Below are 26561 nucleotides of genomic sequence, written 5' to 3'. Positions count from 1 at the left end.
TAATGTTTCAATTTCAATTCAAATTTCCAAACAATCACTAATTTGGCAACACTGCACGCAACTAGTTCACAAAACTGGCGTGTGTGGGGAGGTGTTGGGGAAATTCAGAGAAGGTGGGAAATCCCTGGTGTGGCGGATGGAGCGTCCCTAGCAGGGGTCACAGCCGGTTCAGGCACCGGCTAGCAGTCACTGTATCGGAGCCCGGCATTGCACAACCTCCCCCACCCCCCAGCGCCTACAATCAGCCTCGCTGACTCTACCGCAGCAGCTCGGCGGCGGCCCGCCAAGAAGAGGCGACTCCTCCCCTTCCAGCCCCGCCCCGCGCCGCGCCCCCGGACCGCACGTGACGCGGGCGGGGCCTGGGAGCCGCACACTCGCGGGGGATGCTGGGATTGCCCAGACTAGCGTCAAGCTCTCAGCGCAGCTTTTAAAGGCGGAGGGCGGGGCCTGCGGAGCGGCGGCAGTAGCGGGTCAAGCGCGTGCGGTGCTGCCGTCGCCCGGATCCACGGCAGGTTTGTGTCCGAGTCGCGCGCTGGGGCCCCGGAGCTACCCCGTGCCGGCTCGGGCTCGCCACACCCGGTGCTGTGCGTAGTCCAGAGACTGCCTGGGCCCTGGCCGCTACCAGCCCCACGTGCGGAGACCCCGGACCCGGGGGAGGTGGCTGGGGCTGCTCCTCTGCCGCTGCCGGCTGCGCGCGGTCTGGCGGGTCCCCGGGGCTCTGAGCTTTCGATCCCCGCCCCGTGCGGCTCTCTGCGCCGGCGTCTGCCCCGAGCCCGGGCTAGTGGGGCCTGGGCCGCTGGTGGCTGTTCGCACCGCGGGCGGCGGCTGCGGCGGGCCTGGGCTGCGCTAGAGACGTAACCGTGTCTAAACCGGCGTGTGGCCAAACGGCACTGCCGGGGCTGAGAGTCCGGGCTGTGCAAATACCGCGCGGAAGGGGAGCGTCAGCTCCGCGCAGCGCTGGACTGGTGCGGGGGTCGTGACGGCCTGTCCCCAGGGGCTGTCCGGGCGCTGTTGGGTTCCGGGGAGACGCATCTTCGAGACCCATGTGTTAGCCTAGCGCCTAGAGCTGTGTTGGGGAAGCAGCAGAAAACTTTAACTATGTTGTTTAACGTTGGTCAGGACGGGTTTAGGTCTAAACCGCCTAGTGGCTGACATCCCAATGACTACTGCTAACTTCTGCAGTGCTCCTGCCATATTACCTCTAGTGGAGCTGTACTGATCATAGCAAGCCTCGGAAGCTGTAAGGAGCACTGGGTCAGGTACTTGAACATGATTGCCCTTGTAGTGTAGATAATTTAAACTAAATACTAAGGTTAATATGCCTCTGTCAGTGCATATCATGCAAACAAGTGTCACAGGTGTTGCTCACTTTGATTCTTCATTTATTACCCCCATGTTAGCATTTCATATGGCACCCTGGCTGTTATCTTTCTGTGAGTAATAATGCTACTGGATCTCAATCTCTTGTCCTGTATGCTCTGGGAGTAAATGTATTAGCCTGAGCCATTTTAGAAAGCTGTTAATGCTAACACTGTGGTATATGCTGACTCAGGCCTGGTCTACACTGGTGGGGTGGGAATCAATCTAAATTAAGCAACTTCAGCTATGTGAATAACATAACTGAAGTTGATGTACTTAGACCTACTCACTGTGGTGAGTTGACTGTTGTTCCACCGTCGACTCTTCCTGCACCTCTCTCAGCGGCGGAGTACAGGAATTGATGGGAGAGCGCTCGGGGGTCAATCGCTGCCTGCAATCTGGCTGGTAGAGTAGATGTACCCTCAATTTTACAGAGTAAAATTAGGCCTCTGTCTAGCTACTGGCTGGTTAGTAATAGTGTTTCAATATGGGTGGGCTAGTCTACTCTGGGGAGGGAAACTATTAATTGAATCTCTTTCATGCCAACAGCTTCATTAGTAGTGTGGATGGGACCTAAGTGCATTGGCTGTAACCAGTCACATTAGCTATCATATACACTATAGCCTGTGAGAGGTGAGCTTGCTAGGCAGGGATGAGTGGACAACAAACAGTCTCTAACATCTTGGATAATGTAAATCAGGATTTGTCTAAACCAGGAAGCTTTACTACTTGAACTATATCAGTATATCTTAAAGCAGCAGCCTCTGGCCACTTTTAGTGTGGACACAGGTATTCTGGTATAAAAGTAATTATACTGGTTTGGGAACTGAAATAAACTGCATGGTACAAGGCACTCTTATCCTGGTAAAATGTAAGTATAGACCATCTCTTACTAACTCTAATCAGCTGTCATGTAGCTTTATGCTGTCATGGCTGACCATAGGATTTTCTCCTCTGATCTGCCTGAATCCTTTATTGACATAGCAAACTCAATCTTGTCATCAGAATGGTTTTAGTACAAAACCATTGGCAGCTTGCCCAGATAAAAGGCCCCATTCTGGTTTCTAATCAGAATGTGTCCAAAAGTGCATATCAGGTCTTCACATTAAGGCGTCATACAGAATTTAATATGAACTTGTTGCTCATGCACCATTTTCAAGTGTAAACTGAAAAGGTAATCAAGGAACATCAATTAATTTTTGATAGTGGTAAAAGCAGCATCTTAATACAACGAGGTGGTCTACAGACTCAAGATTTTAAAAAGTGCAACTGAATGAAAGAATATGGAGGAAACTAAACAGAAGGATTAATAGCATAGCTGTATTGGTCATGGCATAGTTATGCCAACCTAACCCCCAGTGTAGACACTGCTAAATCAATGGAAGATTGCTTCAGTTGATGCATCAACCATCATTCAGGAGGTAATGTTTCCTTTTCTTTGGTATATAGATGCATCTGTGCTAAAGGTATATGCTGGCATGGTTATGCCTGTTTAGTCTCCAGCGATCCCTAATGGAATTGCAAATTTTGAGATCAGCATGTTTTAACTAACATAGTGGAGTATCGTATTAGTTACTCCTGTGAAAGAAGTAGCATGCAGCCAGTGCATTCTGTGGCCAGAGAAATCATAGCCGAGGAGCTAGAGACAGCAGAGGGGCAGAATTGAGCTGTAGTAGGCAGAGGATTTATTTTTTTTTTAAAAACCATGGAAATTAAATAACTATGTTAAGGAGTAACATAACTGGGGTAAGATTGCCCAGTGCTACCTCAGCCATTCTTCACATTCTGAAAAGGCATAATGTAACTCTTTCTTCTTCTTGTGTCATATCCACAACATAATCTTAACTCTGTCCTCTTTGCGTGATGTCTTCCCACCAATAACACACCCATTAGTATGCTACCCTTACACGTTCTCAGAGACTTAAGGTCAGAAAGGACCATCATGCTCATCTAGGCCCCCTGTGTGTTGCAGGCCACAGAACCTCACCTGCCCGCTCCTAAGTAAGGCCATAACTTCTGAGTTACTGACGTCCTTAAATCTTGGTTTAGAGACTTCAGGCTAAAGAGAAACCATCATTTACTCTAGTTTAAATCAGCAAGTGGCCTGTTGCCCAAATTGCAGAGGAAGGCACGCGCCCCCTCCCCCCTGGCAAACTGACCTAGGGGGAAAATTCCTTCTGGATGCCAAATATAGTGATTAGTTTGACCCTAAGCATGTGGGTGGGACCAACCAGTCAGACACCTGGGAAAGAATTCTTTGTAGTAACTCAGAGCCCTCCCTATCTAGTATCCCATCCAGCTGGTGGGGATATTTGCTAATAACAGTTACAGAGAGGTCATATGCTGTTGTAGGTAATCTCATCATTTTCCCCTCCATACATTTATCAAGCTCAGTCTTAAAATGAGTTAGGTTTTTTGCCCCTGCTTACTCCCCTTTAAAGGTTGTTTCTGAATTTCACTCCTCTGATGGTTAGAAACCATCTAATGTCAAGCCTAAACTTGTTGATTGGACAGTTGCTATCCATTTGTTCTTGTGCCAATGCTGGCCCTTAACTTAAATAACTCCTCTCCCTCCCTGGTATTTATTTCTGATTTATTTATAGAGAGTAATCATATCTTCCCTCATCCTTCGTTTTGTTAAGATAAACAAGCTGAGATCCTTAAGACTCCTCTCATAAGGTAGGTTCTCCATTCATCTGATCAGCCTAGTAGCCCTTCTCTGCACCTGTTCAACTGTTCCAGTTTGAATTCACATTTTTTAAACATGGGAGACCAGAATTGCACACACTATTCTAGATAGTCTCACCAGTGCTTTGTATAATGCTAATAACACTTCCTATCTCTATTGCATATATCTTGCCTGAGGCATCCTAGGATTACATTAGCCTTTTTCACAGTTTGGTGACTCATAGTACTGTAATGACCAATATACCAAGATTTTCTTCTCTTCTGTTGCTTTCAACCATTACATTCCCAGCTTACTTTAAAAATGTTTTAGTCGCAAAGTGCATGACTTTGCACTATTAAATTTCATCCCATTTCTATAACTCCAGTTTCAGGGTCATCCAAATCTAGGCTATTTTAGTTCTCTCCATATTGGCAACAAATCTCAACTTTCTATCATCTGTAAATTTTATTAGCACACTCCCACTTTTTGTGCCAAGGTTATTAATGAAAATGTTCAATAAGTTTGGTCCCAAGACCGATCCTTGAGGAACTCCACTAGTAATCCCCCTCCAGTCTGACAGTTCACCTATCAGCATGACCCATTGTAGTTTCCCCTTTAATCAGTTCTTTATCCACCTTTCAATTCTCAAATTGAAGATGTAGATTAATATAAGTAATTTTCCATGTGGAACTGTATCAAATGCTTTACTGGTGTCCAGGAAGACACACTCTACTGCATTTTCTTCGTATAGAAAATCTGTTATCTTCTCAAGAAAAGAGATCAGGTTGGTCTGGCATATCTACCTTCTGTAAAACTGTACTGTATTTTATCCCAATTACTGTTTACTTGAGTCCTTAACTTCTGTCTCTCTCTCTCAAAAATTGTTCCAAGACCTCGCATCCAATTGAGGTGAAACTAATGGGCCTGTAGTTTCCCTGATCACTTGCCCCCCTCTCTCCTTAAATATAGGTACTGTATTTTGCAAGTCTTCAGTCATAAAGCTTGATCTCCAAATTTATGGATTCATTAAAAATCATTGCTATTGGGCTTACAATTTCATGTGCCAATTCATTTGATATTCTTGGATGGGAGATTATATGGGCCCCTTGACTTGGTCCCATTAAACTGTTTGAGTTTGGCTTCCACCTTGGATGTGGTAATTTTCATGTCCATATCCTTGTTCCCATTCAGCATCCTGCCACTGCCCCAGATCTCATTACCATTATTAAAAACTGAGGCAAAGTATTTGTTTAGGTGTAGTGTTTAGTTGCATTCTCACTGCCTTACTAGCTCCAGTGCCAGCAGCTTGAGCTTTCAACCCATAACCCTGATCAGCCAGCCAGCCGGAGTTTAAAGCACCACTTAACTTGAGCTAGAAGTTTGTGTGGATGCAAGTTGGGTTAGGGGCAACACTTGTTATTGCATTGTTTGCTCAAAGTATAAAGACAAGCCCTCATAGGGGAGAACAGACCTCTTTCTATAGGGAGCACCAGAAGAGGCTGGGTTTCTACTCTTGGTGCTCTGATACTTCTGTTTCCCTTTTCAGTGTAGTAAATGACCAGCTTCTTTCAAACTGGAAGATGAAGATGGGTTAGGAATTGTAAATAACTTCATCATACTCCTTAAGAGGTAGTCTAACCCACCGTTTCTCAAATGCAGCCACATGTGACCACCAACAGTTTTTCTTGAGGCCACAAGCTCCTGGGCGAGACTGGATTTTATTAAAATTTGTGTAAACATGGTGGCATCAGATTTCCCAAGATGAAGTTTGCTAAGTACTAGATGGCTAAATGCCTAAATCACTGTTGTATGGAGTATAGTTGTAGCTCTGTCGGTCCCAGGATATTAGAGAGACAAGATGGGTGAGGTATTATATTTTATTGGACTAACTTCTTTTGGTGAGAGACACAAGCTTTTGAGCGACACATAGCTCTTCTTCAAACCTGAAGGTATTACCTCACCCACCTTGTTTCTCTAAATCACAGTTGGAAAGAAGTGAAATTGCTTTGCTTTTTTTTACAGTGGATAATGCTGCATGTTGATTTGATACTTTCTTATATACATTTTATTTATCTTGCATTCTGAGTAACTCCTAACTAAGGTTCTGAGTTCCAGTTCTAAGTTGACTGGATGTCTTAAATGTATAAAGAATTTGTCAATTTTATTGTATATGATCTGGCTGTTGCCCAAAATTAGGGATTTCATGTAACGAATTTCTAGACTTACAAAGTTTATGGTAATGCAACAATACTAAGTAATAACCAAATTCTGGTTTGTGAATACAGGTAGCCAAAATGGCTGAAAATGGAGAGGGTGAAAATATGTCTAACCTGGAAAACAAAATCTGTCAGCAAATTGAGGTATGTTTATTTTAACACTGGATGCTAAATCACTTTCTCTTATTAGATAAATTGTTAACCTGGCTAGGTATTCTAAACAAAAATGCTTAACCTAGTATTTAAACTTCAGTCTTCTAAACCAGTTTTAGAAATGCTTGTCCATGGTTCTGTGACAGTGTTCATTCTGTGCATTTACTAACAACCTAAATACTAGTCACCTTACAAACTGGCAAGTTTATGGACTGTTAAACAAACCAAAATAATAACTTCTCTAATTGCAACTTTGGGAGTCATTCCCTATGCATGCAAATAGAGAGAGGTATTTAATGTGTTACAATTTGAGCAAGGTTGTGAAGATGGCAGCTTCCTACTTTCTGCATTTAAGTTCTTCAATGTCTTGATTTTTAGCTGCTGTGATGATATCCTATACCAGTGGCTCTCAACCTTTCCAGATTACTGGTACCCCTTCCAGGAGTATGATTTGTCTTGTGTACCCCCAACTTTTACCTCACTTGAAAACTACTTGCTTACAAAACCAGATGTAAAAATACAAAAGTGTCACAGCAAACTACTATTGAAAAATTGCTTACTTTATTTTACCATATAAGTATAAAATAAATCAATTGGAATATAAATATTGGACTTGCATTTCAGTGTATAATATATAGAGCAGTATAAACAAGTCATTGTATGAAATTTTAGTTTGTACCGATTTTAGTGCTTTTTCTGTAGCCTGATGTAAAACTAGGCAAATATCTAGATGAGCTGATGTACCTCTTGGAAGACCTCTGCGTACCCCAGGGATACATGTACCCTTGGTTGAGAACGACTGTCCTATATTATCCTGTAATCCTCTATTATTGGAAAAAATACATTTGAATTACTGACTGAAGAAGACTTGGACATAAGGCATCAACTATATATTTTTTCATCACAAGATGTAAAGGTCTAAAAACTAAGTTTGAAAGTAGTAGACATAATAGATTAGTAGAAGTGTCCTTGTAGTGCCGCCTTAATCCACCTGTGTATTAGTAATACTGGAAGCGCTGTGAAATTCTGAGTAAATGCTGGGGTGGAGGGAGAACTGTCATAATTAAAATGAAACAACCATGTTAATGTAACAATAGTAGGTTAAATTCACATAGAAGTATAACTCGATTGATTTGATTTAATATATGCACAAGGTAACTGATGCTGGTATAGAGTGATGAATGAAATATTTTCATGTTGACTCTTGGAGCATAAAATGTTTGTTTGACATTTGGATTATGACTCGTAGCAAGAGACTGTCCTTACAAACAGCTCTGCTGGCTAATTCAAAGTAGTGAAGGAGCAGAACATTCTGTGCATTGTTGAACTGGGTCCAATGGGAATGGTAGTAAAACTGGCAAAATAGAACCTCCAAAATAAAAGCTAGTTAGAAGCTTCCTGAATGAGATACAAGTGTAGTATAGATGGTATCGTACTAGGACAAATGCTACTTCTCATTTTTTTTTTAAACTAAAATGTAAAGCCATTAGGATACCAATTTTGACTAGTAATCAAGCTAATTTGATCAGGTTGATGCCTAAATGATATAGGAACAAAAGTCTCCATGTATTTGCTCAGCCAAGGCCATACGCTTTGTGTCTGCAACTCTTTACTACTGTTCCACTAGACAAGATCACTCTTTAGATGGTGAGCTACCTGTAGTTAGATTTGGAGTAATTCCAGTTAAATGGAGAATGTAGAAATTCTGAAGTTAAAGATACCTTTAACTCAGTTATGCAGATAACTCCTATGGTATTGGTGTAAAGGGGCATGCCAAACTTCCATTGGCTAGTTCATTACTGCATCAAATCTCCATCAAATTCTCTTATGTTTCAACAGTCTAGGACAAATCTCTCTCTTTATTTTTGCAGTACTATTTTGGTGATCACAATCTACCAAGAGACAAGTTCCTAAAGGAGCAGGTCAAACTGGATGATGGATGGGTGCCTTTAGAAATAATGATCAAATTCAACAGGTAAAACAAAGTGCAAGTAACCTTTTATGGCTGGGTGCCTTCCAGATAACCATATTGTCTGAATTAGAGGCCACATGTCCTCAGTCTGTATGTACAACTCAAATCATAACTGAGTAATGCTGGGGAATGGAGTATGTGGCTCTGTTTGATATACTGTGTTCTTTCTTCATAGGTTAAGCAGTCTCTCAAAAGACTTCAATGTTATAGTAGAAGCACTGAGAAAATCTAAAGCTGGACTTATGGAAATAAGTGAAGACAAAACTAAAATCAGAAGATCTCCAAACAAACCCCTCCCTGAAGTGAATGATCAGTATAAAAACGCAATTAAAAACAGATCTGTATATATTGTAAGCTTTCATACTCTACTGCATTACTTTCAGTTTATTACTTAAACAGCTTTAACCCAAATGAAATTCTGATTCTCTTGCTTAGTTTTATTTTAATATAAAACAAGATGTGACATAAGTTCTAAGTAACTGATTTGTACTTTTTATTCACTATGCCAGTTTGTAATGGTAATGTCATAGGTTCTGTTTAATGTAATTACTGGAAGTTCAATATTACTTTGCAGAAAGGCTTTCCAACAGATGCAACGCTTGATGATATCAAAGAATGGCTAGAAGGTAAAGGCTCAGTAGAAAACATTCAAATGAGGAGAACATTGAGTAAAACATTCAAGGTAATTGTATATCACAATAACTGATGCTTTGCTAGCTATGAAACAGGCTACTAGAGAACATTCCATTAATCTATTTAATTCTTAATATTCCCCAATTATTCAATAGGGATCAATTTTTGCAGTATTTGATAGTGTTGAATCTGCTAAGAAGTTCACAGAGATACCAAACCAAAAGTACAGAGACACAGAGCTGATTGTGCTTTTCAAGTAAGTCAACTTCACTTATGTTTGAACAGATGCCTGCATTGTCATACAGGTCTCCAATATTGCTTGATTTGTGCAGGCTTTGCTGTTCCTTTGAAACAATCTCTAATTATAAAGATGTTCTAGGGCTAGAAGTTTATTTGGCTACTACCATCTTCTCTTTTAATAAAATAAAGGCTTTTCTTATAGGCTGCATTAACTTAATTTATACCTCTTTTGAAGGGAGGAGTACTTTGCAAAGAAGAATGAAGAGAGGAAACAAAACAAAGTAGAGGCTAAAGCAAAGGCAAAACAGTAAGCTAGGCTCTTTAATAAACAAAGCACCTTGCCCTATTTAGTTAGTTATATTCTTACCAACTGTGATCTGAACTCTTACAGGGAGAAAGAAGAAAAACAGAAGCAAGCAGAAGATGCTGAAATGGTATGTACCTCTTGAATGGTCTGGAAAGGTAGAATAAATGAGGTTACAATTACTCTGCTTTGGTAATTGTCAAGTCTGTTTTGATACTGTATGTTTCCATATACCTGATAAGTACTAACTCTATTTCTGTGTTTTTATATTAACCCTGTGTTCTAACAGGTATAGGAGGGTGCCAAATATTACCCAAAATGTGAACACTCAGCTTGGAGTACCACTTTGCCTCCATAATCAAATCTGACCTCCCACCCAGAAGCACATAATATTTTTTTCTGAAGGCCTAATTTTGTCAATTTATTACAAGATGTTAATTTGCTTTCTACTGTGTAGAACAAATGTCACTGTACATGATTCCACAATTAGCTCTGAATAGCTGGGAAATATGCCTGGGTAATGTCCCATATATGAAGAAAGAAGATTGGGGGTGGGGAGGAGAATGGCAGGGATGAGCACTCCTAGTGGTACTGACCATCTAAGTGCATAGGTTTACAAGCTGGGGTTGCAGCCCAGAGGGCTAGTGGCACGTGGGTGTCAAGGGTTGTGAATATCTTAGGGAGAGTCAGGAAAAGGGGGTTACAAAACTTTGACATTGCTTTTTTCAGCCTTTTCCAGACTGACAATGCCATGCAAGCCTTCTAGAAACCATTTTTGTGCTCGGAGGTACTTCGGTGTATAAGTAATGATATCTGGCCTACTGGCAATACAACTTGATCTCTTACCAGTTGCTGCAATCTCTTTAATACTATCTCCTTAATACAGCTCCCTGAAACTCTGCACTTCAGTGCAAATCTCAAATTCTAGCTGCCTTATTTTTTTTATTTTTTTTATTCTCTTGTATTTAGAAATCACTGGATGAAAAGACCGGATGCTTGCTGAAATTCTCTGGTGACCTAGAAGATCAGACTTGCAGAGAAGATCTTCATGCAGTTTTCTCTGACCATGGAGAAATTAAATGGATAGACTTTGTCAGAGGGGCAAAGGAGGTCAGAAGGCTCTCAGATGAGATGTTTCTTTTCTCTTAAGCAGCATTCAGACAAAATTTCACATAAGTGCCCGATGGTTAACTTAGCAATGGTATACTACACCTTCTGGGTATACTACACCTTCCATTGGGGACTTACGGAATGTAGAATATGATAGTGCTGAAGAGATCAATTAGTTTTTCTTCAGCTTTCCAGAGTAACTGCTATTAGAAAGTGGTCTGAGTAAAAGGTAGAAGCATTAATGTGACACTCCGCAGGAGGAGATAACTTAGACTTTGGCTGAAATGAGGGCATGCTAACCTAGAGCCACAGAGGAGTGCATATGGATAGCTATGGGAGTTTGCATAAAACATCAAGGCTAGACTAAAGTTCTCAATTAAACAAACCAGTTGTTAAATGCAACATCACTGATTGCTAGGAGAGTAGAGAATTATGCAGAGCAAACCGTGGCCTGCCTTATTCAACTGTCTGTGTGCATAGCTATGCATGTCACTGTCCATATGATGTGCATGTGCAGTTATCTGAGGGCTTTTAAAATCTGGGGCCTGGTATTTTTAGGCTCAAATGTTAAATTGACATGAATTGTGGGTCTGTTAATACAAGTCTGAAAATGATGCGCACTAAACCCATTAATATGTAGGTTATCTTCAAAACCATCTGGGCTAGAAATTTATTCTAAATGAGTTTTTGCAAACTGCAGCATCTGAGTCTGTCAGGAGACCTGGGGGTTCCTGACACTCCAGCTGCAGTCATATATTAATGCTTTTGCACTGGCAAGACTCTATAATGCAAAGGGTGCTTGTTTCTGTCTTTAGGGGATTATCCTATTTAAGGATAATGCAAAAGAAGCACTGGATAAAGCCAAAGAAGCAAATAATGGGAACTTACAGTTGCGCAACAAAGATGTGATATGGGAGGTGCTGGAAGGAGATGCAGAGAAAGAAGCATTGAAAAAAATCATGGAGGGTCAGCAAGAATCATTAAACAAATGGAAAGCAAAAGGTGAATTTTTCCCTGACTAATCTGAATACTACTTGGATAACTTTCATGGAAGTTCTATTATATTAAAGTGAACTTGTCGGATAGTTAAGATCTTAAGAACCATGCATTAGTCATTTACTAATCTAAAATCATACAATGCATTATCTTGTACATCTTGACAGGTCGCAAATTTAAAGGTAAAGGAAGAGGTGGCAAACTACCCCAGGGCGTGCAGAACAAAGGGAAAGTACAGTTCCAGGGCAAGAAAACAAAATTTGAGAGTGAGGATGAAGAAGGTGAAGAGAACCTTAAAACAGGTAAGCTATTTTGTGCCTGAGATGGAGTAGTACATGTGCTGCTTGGAAGCAACCCTTTGAAGCACTGTCTGTGTGCATATAGAGATAAGACTGAACAAATACACCTCTACTCTGATATAACGCTGTCCTCAGGAGCCAAAAAGTCTTACTGTTATAGGTGAAACTGTGTTATATCGAACTTGCTTTGATCCGCCGGAGTGTGCAGCCCCTCCAGCCCACCCCCGGAGCACTGCTTTACTGCATTATATTAGAATTTGTGTTATATCGGGTCATGTTATATTGGGGTAGAGGTGTAGTTGCTTCTTGTATTTTCTAGAAACTGGTCAAGTTGGTTTATCATATGCTATTAAAGTTTTTGTTCCCTCCTAGACCAGTTTCCCTGATCATTCAAATTTAGTCACGTTCGCAGGGGTTAACTGATGCCTTTGTGGAGGTCTGTCAAAGGAAGGACTGAACTGGTACAGAAACTGACCTATTCCTCTGCAGAGTTGAGCATTTATAGGGAAATACAAAGTAGTTTTCACTGAAGAAATACTGTCATTAGTCCTACGTTTCCTTAGCTCTACGCAGCTGTTAAAGTAAATTAATCATTCATATTTCTCCAAGTAAATGAATGCCCTTACCTCAGTATGGTAGAAGAAAACCTTCGTCTGTTAGCTATAGCCTAGAGCAGTGGTTCTTAACTCTCCCATACTGTGGGCTGTCTTCCCTTCCTGTTGAGATTTGGTGCTTGACTAAAGGAAAAATATGGTACCTTCCATTGTTTGAAGTGTTGTGGTAGCTGTGCTGGTCCCAAGATACTAGAGAGATGAGGTGGATGCGGTAATATCCAACGTCTGTCGATCCAGTAAAAGATATTACCTCATCTACCTTGTCTGTCTCAATGACCAATACTATTACTGTTTTTCAGTCTGGAAAAATTCTGGTGCTCCTGTTTAGTTAATTTCCTCCTGCTGTGTGGCCCAAAGCCTTGGGAAAAAAGTCATGAATAGGTGATTCATCATTGTTACATAGTAGCTGTGGATCACTTGGAATTGTTCCATAGGCAGTATGTGAAGTACTAATTTCAAGGCAACCTGTTCATATGTAGCAGCCTGAAAGATTGTATGTCTTGAACTGGATTGTCATAAACAGATAGCTAAGGGTTAATGTTCTTTTACCTGTAAAGGGGTAACACCAGTAACCTGAAACACCTGACCAGAGAACCAATCAGGAAACAAGACTTTTTCAAATCTGGGTGGAGGGAAGTTTTGGGTGTGAGTTCTGAGTTCTTTATCTTGGTTCGGTGACCCTCTCGGCTCTGAGAGCGATTTTTCTATCTCCAGGCTTTCTAATCTTCTGTTTCCAAGTTATAAGTACAAGGATAGTAAGACAATAGGTTTATATTGTTTTTTGTATTTACATGTGTGTAGTTGCTGGAATGTGTTAAATTGTATTCTTTTTTGATAAGGCTGTTTGTTCATTTTTTTTCCTTTAAGCAATTGACCCTGTATATTGTCACCTTAATTCAGAGACTATATTTTATGTCCTTTTTCATTCTTTTTATATAAAGCTTTCTTTAAGACCTGTTGGAGTTTTTCTTTAGTGGGGACTCCAGGGAATTGAGTCTGCAGCTCACCAGGGAATTGGTGGGAGGAAGAAGACAGGGGGAAAATCTCTGTGTTAGATTTACTAAGCCTGACTTTGCATACCCTCTGGGTAAGGGGGAAGAGAGATTAGCTCTCTCGGTACTTGTGTTTCCAGGACTGGAAACAGGGAGGGCAGAATCCCTTTGTTTAGATTCATGGAGCTTGCTTCTGTATATCTCTCCAGGAACCCAGGGAGGGAACATCTGGAGGAGAGGAGGGGGAAGGGAAATGGTTTATTCCCCTTTTGTTGTGAGACTCAAGGAATCTTAATCTTGGGGTTCCCCAGGGAAGGTTTTGGGGAGACCACAATGAGCTAGGCACTGTATAATTCCTGGCTGGTGGCAGCAATTACCAGGTCCAAGCTGGTAACTAAACTTGGAGGTTTTCATGCTAACACCCATATTTTGGATGCTAAGGTCCAGATCTGGGAAGAAATGTTATGACATGGATACGAATAGCCTTGAAAGTAATATCAAACTTCCACTAGTCCCATAAGTGTCTGCTTATATTAACTCTTACAGGGCCAGCAAGTCCCAAGAAAAGACCACTAGAAGAGACTGAAAGAGAAGAACCTGCATCAAAACAGCTGAAAACAGAAAACGGAGCTGGAGATCAGTAATAGTGTTTAAAAAAGCACTGAGTTTTTATTAATCCATTTTAAATAGATTTTAAGCCAATCCTCAGTTTAGAAGTTTTTCAGAGGAAAACCTTATTAAATCCACTTCAATATCCACCTGTAATGAGAAGAAAGCTTTTTTTATTTTGTGAAGGTTTTTTTTCCCCAGACGCATGCTTACCTTAACATGCCAACTTGGATTTTTTTTTTATATTTATAGTTTTGCTTATTCTGTCAGATCCTCTCACTATTTCTGGCAAATGTATAAAGGGAGGGTCAATCCCTGAATCTGACTGTAATTTTGAAGTTGTATGAAAAACACCAATAAAATTTCATATTTAAAAATCATGGACCGTTGAATGCTAGCATCAAACTTATTAATGTTAGTGGACAGAACCTTCTCAAAGATCAGATATGCACACTACTTGGTCTATAAATATGCTAATCAGGAAATAGTTTGACTAAGGATAGCTTCAGTGGGATAAAACTCTTATAGTCCTTCACTGTGGAGAAGATATCTAGCCAAATGCAACTCCGAGTGGTACATACAGATGTCAAAAGTGCCATTGATGCTACAATTTTTGGTCTCTGACTCTGTGATCATGTTACACTTACTCTCTCATCTAAGCCTTGTGGCTTATTTCCAGGTAACTGCTGGTCTTTCTGATCAGACTCTTACCCAGGTCCTCCTCTCTGTGTGACTACTGACACTTCCCCTTTAACCTTCTTGGCATCCCCCTTGCTCCCCTGGATCTGCTCTAAATGCAGCTTGTTCTAACCAGGTGGTCATCTCCTCTCCTTGAAAAAAAAAAACACCCAACAAACCCAAAACACATACTGCTTCCATTATGTGAAATACAAAGTTTTGGTCCTTAATCATAACTCACCCACTTCCTCATATATCTTACATCACCTGTTGCTGCTTCTGTTGTCTCCTACTCTGCCATCACTTAACTGCCTGCTTCCACCAGCTCTTGATTGCTTCTGTCCATGCCGCCCTTATGCATGGTACACCCTCACACTAGTCCAAAGCCATGACCCTTCCTTTAAGAGTAAAATCTTGGTCCCATCTGAAGTCAAATGGAATTCTGCTGTTGCATTCAATGGGGGCAAGAGTTCACCCCAATCAACTGTAGCTGGGAGCAAGTAGAGTTTAGATACTAAATTTATTTGATACATGGAAACAAGATCTCATAGCCTCTTGTACCCACTTGCTAAGTCTTAATTAGATTAATTCAGGGTCTTAGTGTGGTAAGATATAGGCAAGAGCTGAGCCTAAATGCTATGCAATACAAACATAATCCTACAATAGAATTCTTTATGCTAGACGTACTAACTACAGTGCCCTCACCCCATCTAGAAGAGGGTTAGAGACCAACTTCACTTTTCTGGAATGTTTCTACTCCACCAACTTCAAAGCACATGACACCAATCCTGAAACCAAATGTGCAAATCAGTTTGGTAAAAATACTAAATCGAGTCACAAGTGCAGCTCTAACCCCTTTGTAGAGTGTCCAGCACACGATTAGGCACCACTGCAATGCAAGTTAAACTGAATTCAGACTTGAGTTTTAAACTATTAGCCAATTACCTCTAAATTTCAGATACAATTTCATAATTTAATATGGGATAAGGAAAATACTTACAGATGACTTCTTATGAAACTTGTATGATGCTGGTAAGTCATATCTAAGTTCTGTGAAGAGAGAACACCAGTCATGTTAAAATCTTAGTTGCTTAGTGGTGTTAGACAAACTGTATTATATTCCTTGATCACTTTTTTGTTGCCAGCAACTTGACAAACTATTTGGCTTTACATTTATTCAGTCTCCATGTGCCTGTTCTTGAGCTCTGGCTAAATTAGTGAATGCACATTAATACCAAAACAGGCATGATTCTATGATTTTCATATTAGCAAGTTTGTTTCTAAAAGGAAATTGATACTAGATAACTATCACAAAACAAGTGTGACAATGAAGGAACTCTGCCTTCTACTGCTGTATAAATATTGCATTGTCTTTTTTTCCCCCCTATATTCTTCACTCCTATGCCATTAAAGTAGCACACGAGTCTTGAAATAGCCACCAAAATTTGGAGATCAGAAAAACTGACAGCTCAAATTGAGGACTAAGGGAATGCAGGAGCACGTAAAGGTAAAACTTGTTGACAATGCTTTGAGATGAGTTTTTCCTGACTATATCCAGAATATTTGCTTTACTTTCTGATCAACTGGGACATCTGTCATTGTTAGAGGTGTTTGTCCTGGGGGCAGAAGAACCTACAAAACTTCCTATTTCATTAGTTTAGACCTCTTTATCACTTGCTCCTTGTAGTTTAGGGGGAGGTAAAACAATCTACCAGTTTTTCATTCCAATGGATCACATTTTTAAACTAGATCCTCATGCTAATCTGAGTAGTAGCTGGTCCTACAGGCTATTACCCACTAACAGTGCATTTTTAAAAAAAACATGTATGTACAAGGTAGTACCTGCTATAACTTCCATCTTCACTTTCCATTCATCTGCTTTCTTTTGAATATGCTGAACACAAGAAAATAGTCCATGAACTTAGTTCCAATTAGTTTATGGCATTTTGAGGAAACCCCATTAAGTGTGTGTGAGTTTTGAGTTGAAATATTAATCTGACATCTGCAGTCTCCTGCATCAAGACTAGTGTTCTACCTTGTCATTCTCATACTCATTAAGGCTCCAAAGACAGAACTCCAACTGGAGTCTTTTTTCTTTTTTTTTTTTTTTTTTTAAGGTGTGTGCATATATACTGTGATAGACCCAGGCCAGTTGGGAACAGCAGGGTAGTAGAAGGAAGATATACTAGCCACTGGATAAGCAGTTTTCTGTTCCCTGAGTGACCGGAGCAGGGGTTGCTCCAGGCTCACTCCAGTCGGGCCAAAGGGAGCCAGAGGAGAGGAAAAGCAGCAAAGAATCCTGTGGCACCTTATAGACTAACAGATGTTTTGTGTGCACAGAACTGGGAGCAAGAGGTGTGCAAGAAGCTGAGAGTGAGTAGGGATACTGCTGGAGGACTGAGAAGTACAAGCGTTATCAGACATCAGGAGGAAGGTCGGGTGGTGGAGACAAAGGTGTTGGGAGGAGGCCATGGGGAAATAGCTCAGGGAGTTGTAGCTGTTGCGCAGCTGTACCAGGAGGCACGCTAGACAGCTGCAGTCCACAGGGCCCTGGGCTGGAACCCAGAGTACAGGGTGGGCCCAGGTTCCCCCCAAACCTCCCAACTCCTGATCAAACATAGGAAGAACTGAGCTGGACTGTGGCTTCTACCAGAGGGGAAGGTCTCTGGGCTGTTTCCTGACTCACAAGGTGAATCTGTGAGGCAACCAAATTTGCCAATAAGTGCAGGACCCACCAAGGTAGAGGAGGAACTTTGTCACAATACCCACTCAAGTGTTAAGCATTATAAATTAAGTATCTTAGTTTTCAAACACCCAAGACACAGGTATTCATCTTGGCTACTGAATCCATATTTGATCTTACAAAAGTAATGGAAGATTAGAGTGCCACTTCCACCTTCTTAATGCATAACCTGCTGAAGTCAAGGACTTACTTTTCGTGTTGAAGTTTTGTGTAGGGAATATACAGCTGTTTGTGCCATTTGCAAAGCTACCTTCAGAAAAGTCATATCCATTCCTGTAAGAGGAGGACCCAAGCTGCTATTAAAGTCTTATTTGTCTGCATTTAAAGTCTTAACTTCTTTAATTTCATGCTGAGGTGTCCTTATTTTTTTTAACCCTAATAATTGCAGTTATGCTTGCTAGCCTGTACATTCTGAAAAGCAGTGTTGAGTACACTATGGCACTGAAAGGAAAAATATGGAAATATACACCTTGTCAATTGTGGTGTCTAGCATAGGTGTAGATAAGTTTAATTGTAATAGCAATATACAAAAGAACTATTCAACTAATTAAATGCCAAATTATTAACACCATTTGCTGAAAAGTAAGAATATTTTAACTGCTTTTTAGAATTACCAACCTTTATTATGCTTGGTCCCAAAAGGAGGATTCATAATTACTGTGTCAAACGTTTTTGATGTTCTGGCAGGTAAAGAACATACATCACACTGAATCATGTCAATATTTGTAAGGTCAAACTCTTCTGCATTTCTACTAAATATTTCCAGGGCATCTGCATCTACGTCAAACCCCACACACAACCTGAAAAATAGAAGACAATCATTGACAAACTGCAGTATTTTTCCTTTTAAAAGATGTGGTACATTTTCTTTTCAGAATGCACATTTCTAAACACAGTCAAGTTTGTTTCTGCTATAAAGTTCTGAGAGGTGTGCCTAAAGCACAACAGTGATATATTAGGAGTAAATTATTAATAAAAGAGTATAAGTAGTGAAGCTTTTTATTTTTTCAAGAATTTTTGAACAGGATATGAACAGTTTGGAGAATTTTTTTTCTAAATTATGAAGATGTTTCTAATAAATAATTTTAAATATAGAGCAAGTGCTCCATTGTCATTATTTGCATGCTCATACAGAGGCTAGATCTACTAAAATGTGTTGTCATGCATTCATTTTTAGTTACCTAAAGTGGTCTTGTTCTTAATCTTCTCATTTAGTTCTATATTAGGAAAGAAACAAAGAGAACTTGAGTGTTAAACACTTACCCTGCTCCTAACATTACACTTCCAATGCTGAGTACACCACAACCACATCCTAGATCTGCAACCACCTTGTTTTCAATATCATCAAAAGTGTTGTGAATTGTATAAAGCATACATGCTGAAAAATAAGAGATTATAGGATAAGAACAAATAGGCAGTTGACAAGTCAGTGTATTTTCTTTTGTCCTTCAGAAAGCTTTGAGGCAGATTTCAAAATTAAGCAAGGACACACAGGCTTTGGTAGATTATACAGGAACCACGCTATACACAAACCTAATGATCTCAGTAAAATGCACATCCTAGTTTACATATGGAAACAAAAATTGAACAGTAAGAGAATCCAACTCATTGGTCTTGCATGTTGGTCTCATACGTACAGTGGTGTATTCATTGTAATTATGAAAGGTGCACAAGGAAATTTTGTTTGTGATGGTCCTACAGGGGAAATGGTATTTTATAATTACTCAGATTGAAACATCAATATTAAAACTAAGCCGTGTTTCTGTGTTCTTAATACCAGATGCAAACAAACAGTTCTTATCAGTACAAATTAAAGTTTTCTGCAAACTACATCCTTAACTTTAAAATCCATTCATTAGATTTCATTGTTAGAGATATTAGAGAGATTTACTAAAACACATGCATTAGTTTCTCTTTAAGCCATCTCTGGCAATAATGCAAAAGCCTCTAATGAACTTATTACTCTCTCAGAACACACACAACAAACATCTAGAAACAAAAAAACATTAAGCAGATTTTTTTGTTTTGTTTTTTACAGTTTCAGTATTGATACAGTGTTGGCAGCAGAAAAGTGAGACTCTACAACAATTTTATGTTTAATCTCTACCTGCAATGTGTGGTCTTGTTGGATACTGTTCAAGAAGTAATTTTGGATTCTCAAAATCATCAACTTGCTGAAGATGGCTTTCTAGTTCCTTAAGTTTCATGTTTGTTTTCTCAACTAAAAAAAAAATTAATTTATAACCAGGCATAGGTTTGCACTATTAAAATTGTTCTTAGTTATACATAATACAAAAACTTTTAAAAACTAATTAAAAATAAACATACATTAAAAAAAACACATCCTGTTTCTCAGACTTGCTTTTATGTATATAGCATACCAAGTGTAATTTAGATAATATAGTTGGCAAAAACCAAAAACAACCCCCCTACATTCCTGTTTGGCCAATGAACACACTCAAGTATTAACTTCAATAGCAGCTGCTGATGTTCAGTGCCTTACTGTATAGGTCCCATAGCTTATGCTATGTCTGCAAATCTAGCTGGAAGTCATGTAAATATTATGTATCTGCAAGTTGACTCCCTTTTCTATCACTTAGCAATTTATCCTAGAACCAAAATTGAGTGCTGTGAGGATTAATTAGTTAATGCTAGTAAGTGACTTGGATTAAATAAAGTTATATATAAATATTAACTAACTATAATAATATTGAGGTTAATTTTTTTTTAAAATTGGTCTTGATCTGAAGCAGGTTTTTGCTTCCTCACCTGTCTGAGGAGCCAGAAAAATGAATCCTCCCCCTCCCCTTCTGGGGCCCTAGTGGGTCACCTACCTTCTAGGGCTACCATTAGAACTCTCTATCCACACACACACACATATCAGGAGGTTCCCTAGCCACTGAAGTGGATTACCATCGCCTGCCCACTGGGATCACTGCCACAAAACCATCACCACGCACAAACAAAGGCCCCTCCCCTTCCTGTAGCAAGCGGAGACTCACAGTGAGGCAGAGGGCTGCTGTGAGCTGGGCTGCTGATTTCCTTCACTGCAAAGCATGCAGGCAGGGCAGGGCGCTCCTGTCATGGGGCTGCCTCCTGCATCTTTGCACAATGCCCATTCCCAGCCGCTCCACATGGAACCCAGGCTCAGAGACCGCCAAGCAACTGCCACAGACCCCACCACCCCAAGCATCTCGTTCATGCATCTCCACCTCTCTCCACACAGCAGCAGCAGTTTAACCCATGCACATAAGAAACAGATGAACACTGTCAGTTCCCGTTCAGTCCACTCAGGTACTGGCAGCACTGTACCCTGTCCAGGGCACCTTTCCTTTCCTGCTTTCAGTGTTGTCGTCATCGCCTTGTTTTTGTCCCAGGTAGGGTGACCAGACAGCAAGTGTGAAAAATCGGGACTGGGGTGAGGGGTAATAGACAGGCCTGGCTTTAGGCTGATTCCCCTGATTCCTGTGCATCGGGCCCTGCACCTAAGAGGGCCCCACAAGGTAAGGCCCCAGAAGACAACTGCTGCCAAGGAAGGACCCTCCGACGGAGTGCCACCGGAAACAGTGGCAACCGATTGAGCTGCTGCCAAATTGCTGCCACTATCTCAATCGCTGCCGCTGTCTTCGGCGGCATTTCGGCGGCAGCTCTTTCGAATCAGGCCCCGCAAGTCCTAAAGCCGGCCCTGGTAATAGACATCTACATAAGAAAAAGCCCCAAATATCAAGACTGTCCCTATAAAATCAGGACATCTGGTCACCCTAGTCCCAGGATATTTGAGAGACAAGATGAGTGAGATGATATCTTTTATTGGACCAACTTCTGTTGGCTCCAGAGACAAACTTTGGAGCCTTTGAATGGTTCCTTGAAATATGCATTAAGTACTTACTCAAACCCAGCAGTTCTCAAGAAATCCTGAGTACAACACTAAATATATGCTGGAGGCAAAGTTTGGAGTGGAGGCTGACAAGCCCCACATAATAACTTCCTGATGTCTGAGGGATCAACCCCTAGTTTGAGAATCCCTGTGCTAACTGCTCTGTTCCACCTGTATTTAGCTGACACTCTGAGTACATTTCCCAGACCTGAAGAGGAGCACTCTCTGTAAGCACCATAGCTTGTCTCTATCACCAACACAAATATTACCTCACCCACCTTATTCTCCCTGCTTTGCTCCTTCAAGACACAGCAGAAAGAAATGGAAGAGATCACCCTGTGTTGGCAGATCCTCCTTTGCTGGTTTGTCCTCTCTTAGCTGAATGGAAATTGGGCTTTGTGAAGGATACATGATAACCACTCTTTAAGGATATACACACAAAAAGGAAGAGAATGTACCTGTAATTGAGTACATATTCTTGCAAATGCTTATTTGTAGGAGTTAAATACATGAAGATACTACTTTTTTCATTATTCTTCCAGTAAAGTGCAAATGGTCAATGTTTTGCAAAGCACTTGCAGGTACAGCTTTCTCTTTGTCCAACAGTTTAGTGACCAATAAATGTCTGCAACAACATTCTAGTTCCAGTATTTCAAAGCAGTGACTCAAGAGCTATTAGGTAGATTTGAATTCCTCTCAGGTCACCCTTTCCCTAGCAACCATCTCTTTATTTCATATCATAGCCGTTGCTTAGCACCAGATTTTAGTGACCAAAACATTGGCAGCTCCTTTGTCTATTAGAACGACTGTCATCTTTTAATAGATTTGCTTTACATGTTTTTACCCTTATTTGCAGTTCCTTCCTAAAATTCTGGGAAAAAAAATCATGCTGATTACACATTATTCCTTGGGTTTTATGTTCCTAATACATCAAAATATAAGATCCCGTAGTTTACTTTATTGATGAAGTATGCCAGCAGGAAAGTTAGAGAAACAAGTAATATCTTCTAGTATCTTTTTCAGCTCTGTGACACTCTCAGTTCCTTACCCAGACCTGAAGAAGTGCCATGTGTAGCTTGAAAGCTTGTCTCTTTCACTGACAGAAGATGGTCCAATAAAAGATATTACCTCACCCACCACCTCTAATATCCTGGGACCAACACAGCTACAACACTGCAAGCAGAGAAGTGGACAGCCCTAGGAATGATGGTGCAAAACCAGCAGAGGGAGTATCCACCTTGCTAGGTTTTGTTTATTTGTTTTGTTTATTTGGCAGGGCAAATAAAATGTAGGTCTTTTTTTGTTAAGGCAACTTTTTTTTTAAATTTGTCATCGCTCAATGATAAACTTAATTAGAGCTAATATTACTTCAAAAGTATTATAGCCAATAGTTGTAAATTTAAAAATATTATAATTCTGAGGATTTCCCCCTTTAATTTGTAAAAATGTACAATCTTGTTCCTGCAGTTTACAGTCCAGAGCCCCACGTGGATACAGCAGTACTCTGCTCTGTATTGTAAATTGCAGGATTGGCACCTATGGCTCCTTAAATATGATTTGTGGTTTCATTGACTTAATAGTAACAGTGTTTCTTTATTATTTATTTATTTTATTTTTAAGAGCCTAAAAATGCTAGCAATCTCACATAAACAAGTAGAGGCATAAATCCAGCCTTTATCATTTTAATGGGATTACTCATGTGAGTAAACCCATGCACAAGTGTTTGCAGGTTTGTGACGTTATTGTTCACTTTTTGTTCACTATTAACATTTCATTCAATGTGGACAATGAAAATAGGTTAGCCAGTTTACTTTTGTTTCTAGTCATTTTCTTCTTTCTGCTTCACAGGCAGGGCCCAGATCCCACCAGTTTATTGTATACAGATTCATCCCTAGGGATGAACTTGCATATTAAAGGCCCCATTCAGCAATCACACCAGTGCAATGTTTAAATCCAAACAAAATGTTTTTTTACTTGAAAATTAAAAATAATCAAAACATTTCTATTAGTATAGGTTTGTATAACCTTTCTAGAAATACTGTGTTTCTCCATAAATACAATGGCACAATGCAATTGATCCAACGATCGCAAGCGAGCAGTATATATTGAAGTTTGGATGGGCTAGGATCACAAAGAGGAGGTAATATTACGATCATTTTGGTCAAAACTTGTATCCATTATTTTTTCTTAAACAAACGATTACAGTGAAACCTGCAGAAGGCACCTCCCTAAACAACCTTCTGACTTGGGCGCCTCTCTCACACTATCACTGAAAGCAGGGTTCACCTTACTTTGCGCTGAGAATCTCAGATGAGAGGCGCTGCAAATACCAGGCCAAACACGAGGACGGGGCTACAGGACACGACAAGGTCCCTCTTTAAAAGTTTCTGGGAAGTTACCTCCGTGGGTAGCATCTGCCTAGGACGTGCTCATCAGGGCGGGGTGTGCGTGAGAGGCGCCCGAGGAAGGCGGCGGCTGCCCCAGACAGGGCCCGGGAGGAAGAGGAGGGACAATGTCAGGAGGAGGGAGACGCGGGGCGGGGGCAGCGGGCGTCTTGCGGCGGGCACGGTGCCGGCTCCCAGGCTATCGCGAGAGAGGCGCAGCTAGGAGGGGAGCGAGGGCGGGGGTTGGAAGCCCCAGAGCCGGGAGCCCGGCGCAGCCGTAGCGGCTCCAGCGTCCCGGGTTCCCAGTGCTCACCATGGCGGGGGCCGCTGCGAGCGGCCGGGAGAAGCGGGCCACGGCGGCGCGGCTGAAGGCGGCCCTGAGCGGCGGCGGCGGGGAGAGCGGGGCGGCGGCGGAGCTGCAGGCGTTGCTGGAGCGGGCGCTGGCCCCGGCCCCGGGCGGCGGGGAGGCGGTGGCCGAGGCGCTGGAGTGGTGCCGCTGCCTGCTGTCCGGCGGGGAGCCCTGGGAGGGCTTCGTGCAGGCGGTGCGGGCCTACGACCCGGCCACGCTCTGCGGCCTGGTGTGGACGGCCAACTTCGTGGCCTATCGCTGCCGGACGTGCGGCATCTCGCCCTGCATGAGCCTGTGCGCCGAGTGCTTCCACCAGGGCGAGCACGCCGGGCACGACTACAACATGTTCCGGAGCCAGGCAGGGGGCGCCTGCGACTGCGGCGACGGCAACGTCATGCGGGAGGCCGGGTGAGCGCTGGGGGGCGATGGGGCCTGGGGCTGCGGGCTGGCACCTGCAATTGCCGCCCTAGCGGGTGGGCCTAGGCCTGCAGGTGAGTCGGTAGCCGGCTCCCAAGGGAAGAGGTGGCACAGCTGGAGGGAGTCGCTTTTGGGGGGAGGGTCGGGCTGGTGCAGTGACAGCTGTTAGCTTGTGAGGGGCTCTGTAACAAGAGTTTAGCCTGCAAAACCTATATTGCTGATGATGGGATGGGGCATGAGAAGAAAAGAACCCAGCTTGACTCTCCCATCAATTTTGCAGGCTGATGATGTTATTAAAAATGCACCTTTTTACTTGTACACAGAGAACATGTGACACAGAATCATAGATACACAATAAGCATGGGACCCACAAAGCCATTTTTGTGGTTACTTTTCTGGCACTCCCTACCTCCCTGGGCATGAGAGAGGATTTTGGTTTAAAAGGGAAAACAGATTAATACTTTCTCCCAGTTCTCTGGCCTCCCCTTTGCGACACAGTTGTACAGACCCACTGCTTTCTGGTCTTGCTCCGGTGTAACTGGCACTGTACATGGAAATTAGTAATGAATCTGATAATACTCAAAAAATAAATAAATTCAGCTCCATGTTAGCTGTGTTTGTTGAACAGACTGAAACGACAAGAAAATGTCAACATATTTTGTCAGTAGGTATGATGAGATATACAGAGATCAGCTAAGAGTGCCATTTTGACATACTTTATTTTGAGATTCTTATCCTTCAGTCTGAATGCTGTTCATAACTTTTAACTCTCAGAGTCACTACCCTTATGTGAGCGGTCCATGGTTCACAGAACCAGGCCGGGCTCCAAGAAAAGTGAGCAGACCATCAAGGGTCCTTCTTACTTTAACTAATGTGATTCCAGTTATAGTGTTGACCAGGCCTAGGTATACAATTATAAAAAGGGGAACGAGAAGGTATGCCTTGTCAGAAAAGAGAGCAGTCAGCCAAGTAGTAGTCAAACAATGGCTAATCTGTAGGTATGTCTTGATTATTGAGGAGATGAAAAAGATGGTAGTGGGGAAAGCATAATTACAAGAAAAAAGTAAACAGCAGTAATGCTGCTTTGATTACTTAAATACAGAATGTTTACTGGCTGACTTCCAAAAGAACACCAGTTGTTTAACCACATTACTCAGAGTAAATACTAGGTAGATAGTATTAGATAATGTTATCAAAAGAGTCATCCAATCCCTTTCAACAAAATTTTCAGACGTGGCATCTGACAGTAATTTATAGGAATGCAGGAATGTTGTAGCCACTCTCGAATGAACTCAGTGTTTTTGTCTTCTATCATTTTTCTGTGCATCACCCTAGGGTGAACATGTTGCACAAACTGATCACTCCCTCGTCCTCACATGAAACCTGCACAACGCCTTTAAAAGGAAAGCGTGGGAACTTAAATTCCTAACTCTGCTAGACACCAAAAATCATGGACTTGATAAAGAGAATAGATTTATGGTTCATTACAACAATCTGTAACTCACTAATCCTTCTTTTTCCTATGACTGTAGAGGTGTTAACTGCCTACTTCACCTTGAATGGTCTCTTGCAAGGTATGTTAACGCCTTACAGTTCCATCTTGAATTTTAGCTGGGACACTCTGAGGGTATGGCTACATTTGAAATTTCAAAGCGCTGCCCTGGCAGTGCTGCGGGAGCGCTGCTGCGGCAGCGCTTTGAAGTGTGAGTGTAGTCGAAGCGGCAGCGCTGGGAGAGAGCTCTCCCAGCACTGCATGTAAACCACATCCCTTATGGGTGTAGTGTGCAGCGCTGGGAGCTGTGCTCCGAGCGCTGCCGCCCTGATTACACTGACGCTTTACAGTGCTGTATCTTGCAGCGCTCAGGGGAGTGTTTTTTTCACACCCCTGAGCGCGAAAGTTGCAGTGCTGTAAAGTGCGAGTATAGCCATTTCCCAGACATGAAGATGA

The 26561-nt window shown here is 41.7% G+C and overlaps 3 protein-coding genes across 11 annotated transcripts in view; 2 read left to right on the top strand and 1 right to left on the bottom strand.

Annotated features, from left to right (window-relative positions):
• The first annotated feature begins 392 nt into the window (after nucleotides 1-392).
• On the top strand, nucleotides 393-14545 carry SSB (small RNA binding exonuclease protection factor La). 3 transcript variants are annotated; one of them, XM_050916284.1, is made up of 13 exons: nucleotides 393-512; nucleotides 1183-1259; nucleotides 6313-6387; nucleotides 8268-8371; nucleotides 8544-8718; nucleotides 8943-9050; nucleotides 9157-9257; nucleotides 9477-9548; nucleotides 9633-9675; nucleotides 10515-10655; nucleotides 11471-11657; nucleotides 11819-11953; nucleotides 14103-14545. In XM_050916284.1, exons 3-13 carry the CDS (start codon nucleotides 6322-6324, stop codon nucleotides 14198-14200), a joined length of 1230 nt encoding a protein of 409 aa, XP_050772241.1. In that variant the 5' UTR covers nucleotides 393-512; nucleotides 1183-1259; nucleotides 6313-6321; the 3' UTR covers nucleotides 14201-14545. The 3 variants fall into 3 exon arrangements, with proteins under 3 accessions (XP_050772241.1, XP_050772240.1, XP_050772239.1); XM_050916283.1 differs by having other exon boundaries at nucleotides 1120-1259; XM_050916282.1 differs by lacking the exon at nucleotides 1183-1259.
• METTL5 (methyltransferase 5, N6-adenosine) lies at nucleotides 14201-24254 on the bottom strand. Of its 7 annotated transcripts, none has more exons than XM_050916312.1 (8): nucleotides 24161-24254; nucleotides 19694-19807; nucleotides 18850-18964; nucleotides 18205-18386; nucleotides 17777-17859; nucleotides 16686-16737; nucleotides 15844-15893; nucleotides 14201-14315 (listed from the first exon to the last, which is right to left on the bottom strand). In XM_050916312.1, exons 2-8 carry the CDS (start codon nucleotides 19791-19793, stop codon nucleotides 14262-14264), a joined length of 636 nt encoding a protein of 211 aa, XP_050772269.1. In that variant the 5' UTR covers nucleotides 19794-19807; nucleotides 24161-24254; the 3' UTR covers nucleotides 14201-14261. The 7 variants fall into 7 exon arrangements, with proteins under 7 accessions (XP_050772269.1, XP_050772275.1, XP_050772268.1 ...); XM_050916318.1 differs by lacking the exon at nucleotides 24161-24254 and adding an exon at nucleotides 23863-23997 and having other exon boundaries at nucleotides 18205-18266; XM_050916311.1 differs by lacking the exon at nucleotides 24161-24254 and adding an exon at nucleotides 23863-23992.
• The window catches only part of UBR3 (ubiquitin protein ligase E3 component n-recognin 3), a 217965-nt gene continuing 215565 nt past the window's right edge, over nucleotides 24162-26561 (top strand). Inside the window, exon 1 of the mRNA XM_050916261.1 lies at nucleotides 24162-24604. Coding sequence (XP_050772218.1) covers nucleotides 24162-24604 — 443 coding nt within the window. The remainder of the gene's footprint in view (nucleotides 24605-26561) is intronic.

Source organism: Gopherus flavomarginatus, chromosome 10, assembly GCF_025201925.1.
Source record: "Gopherus flavomarginatus isolate rGopFla2 chromosome 10, rGopFla2.mat.asm, whole genome shotgun sequence".
In the NCBI taxonomy this organism is placed as follows: domain Eukaryota; kingdom Metazoa; phylum Chordata; order Testudines; family Testudinidae; genus Gopherus; species Gopherus flavomarginatus.
This window is presented reverse-complemented; position numbering and strand designations above follow the sequence as displayed.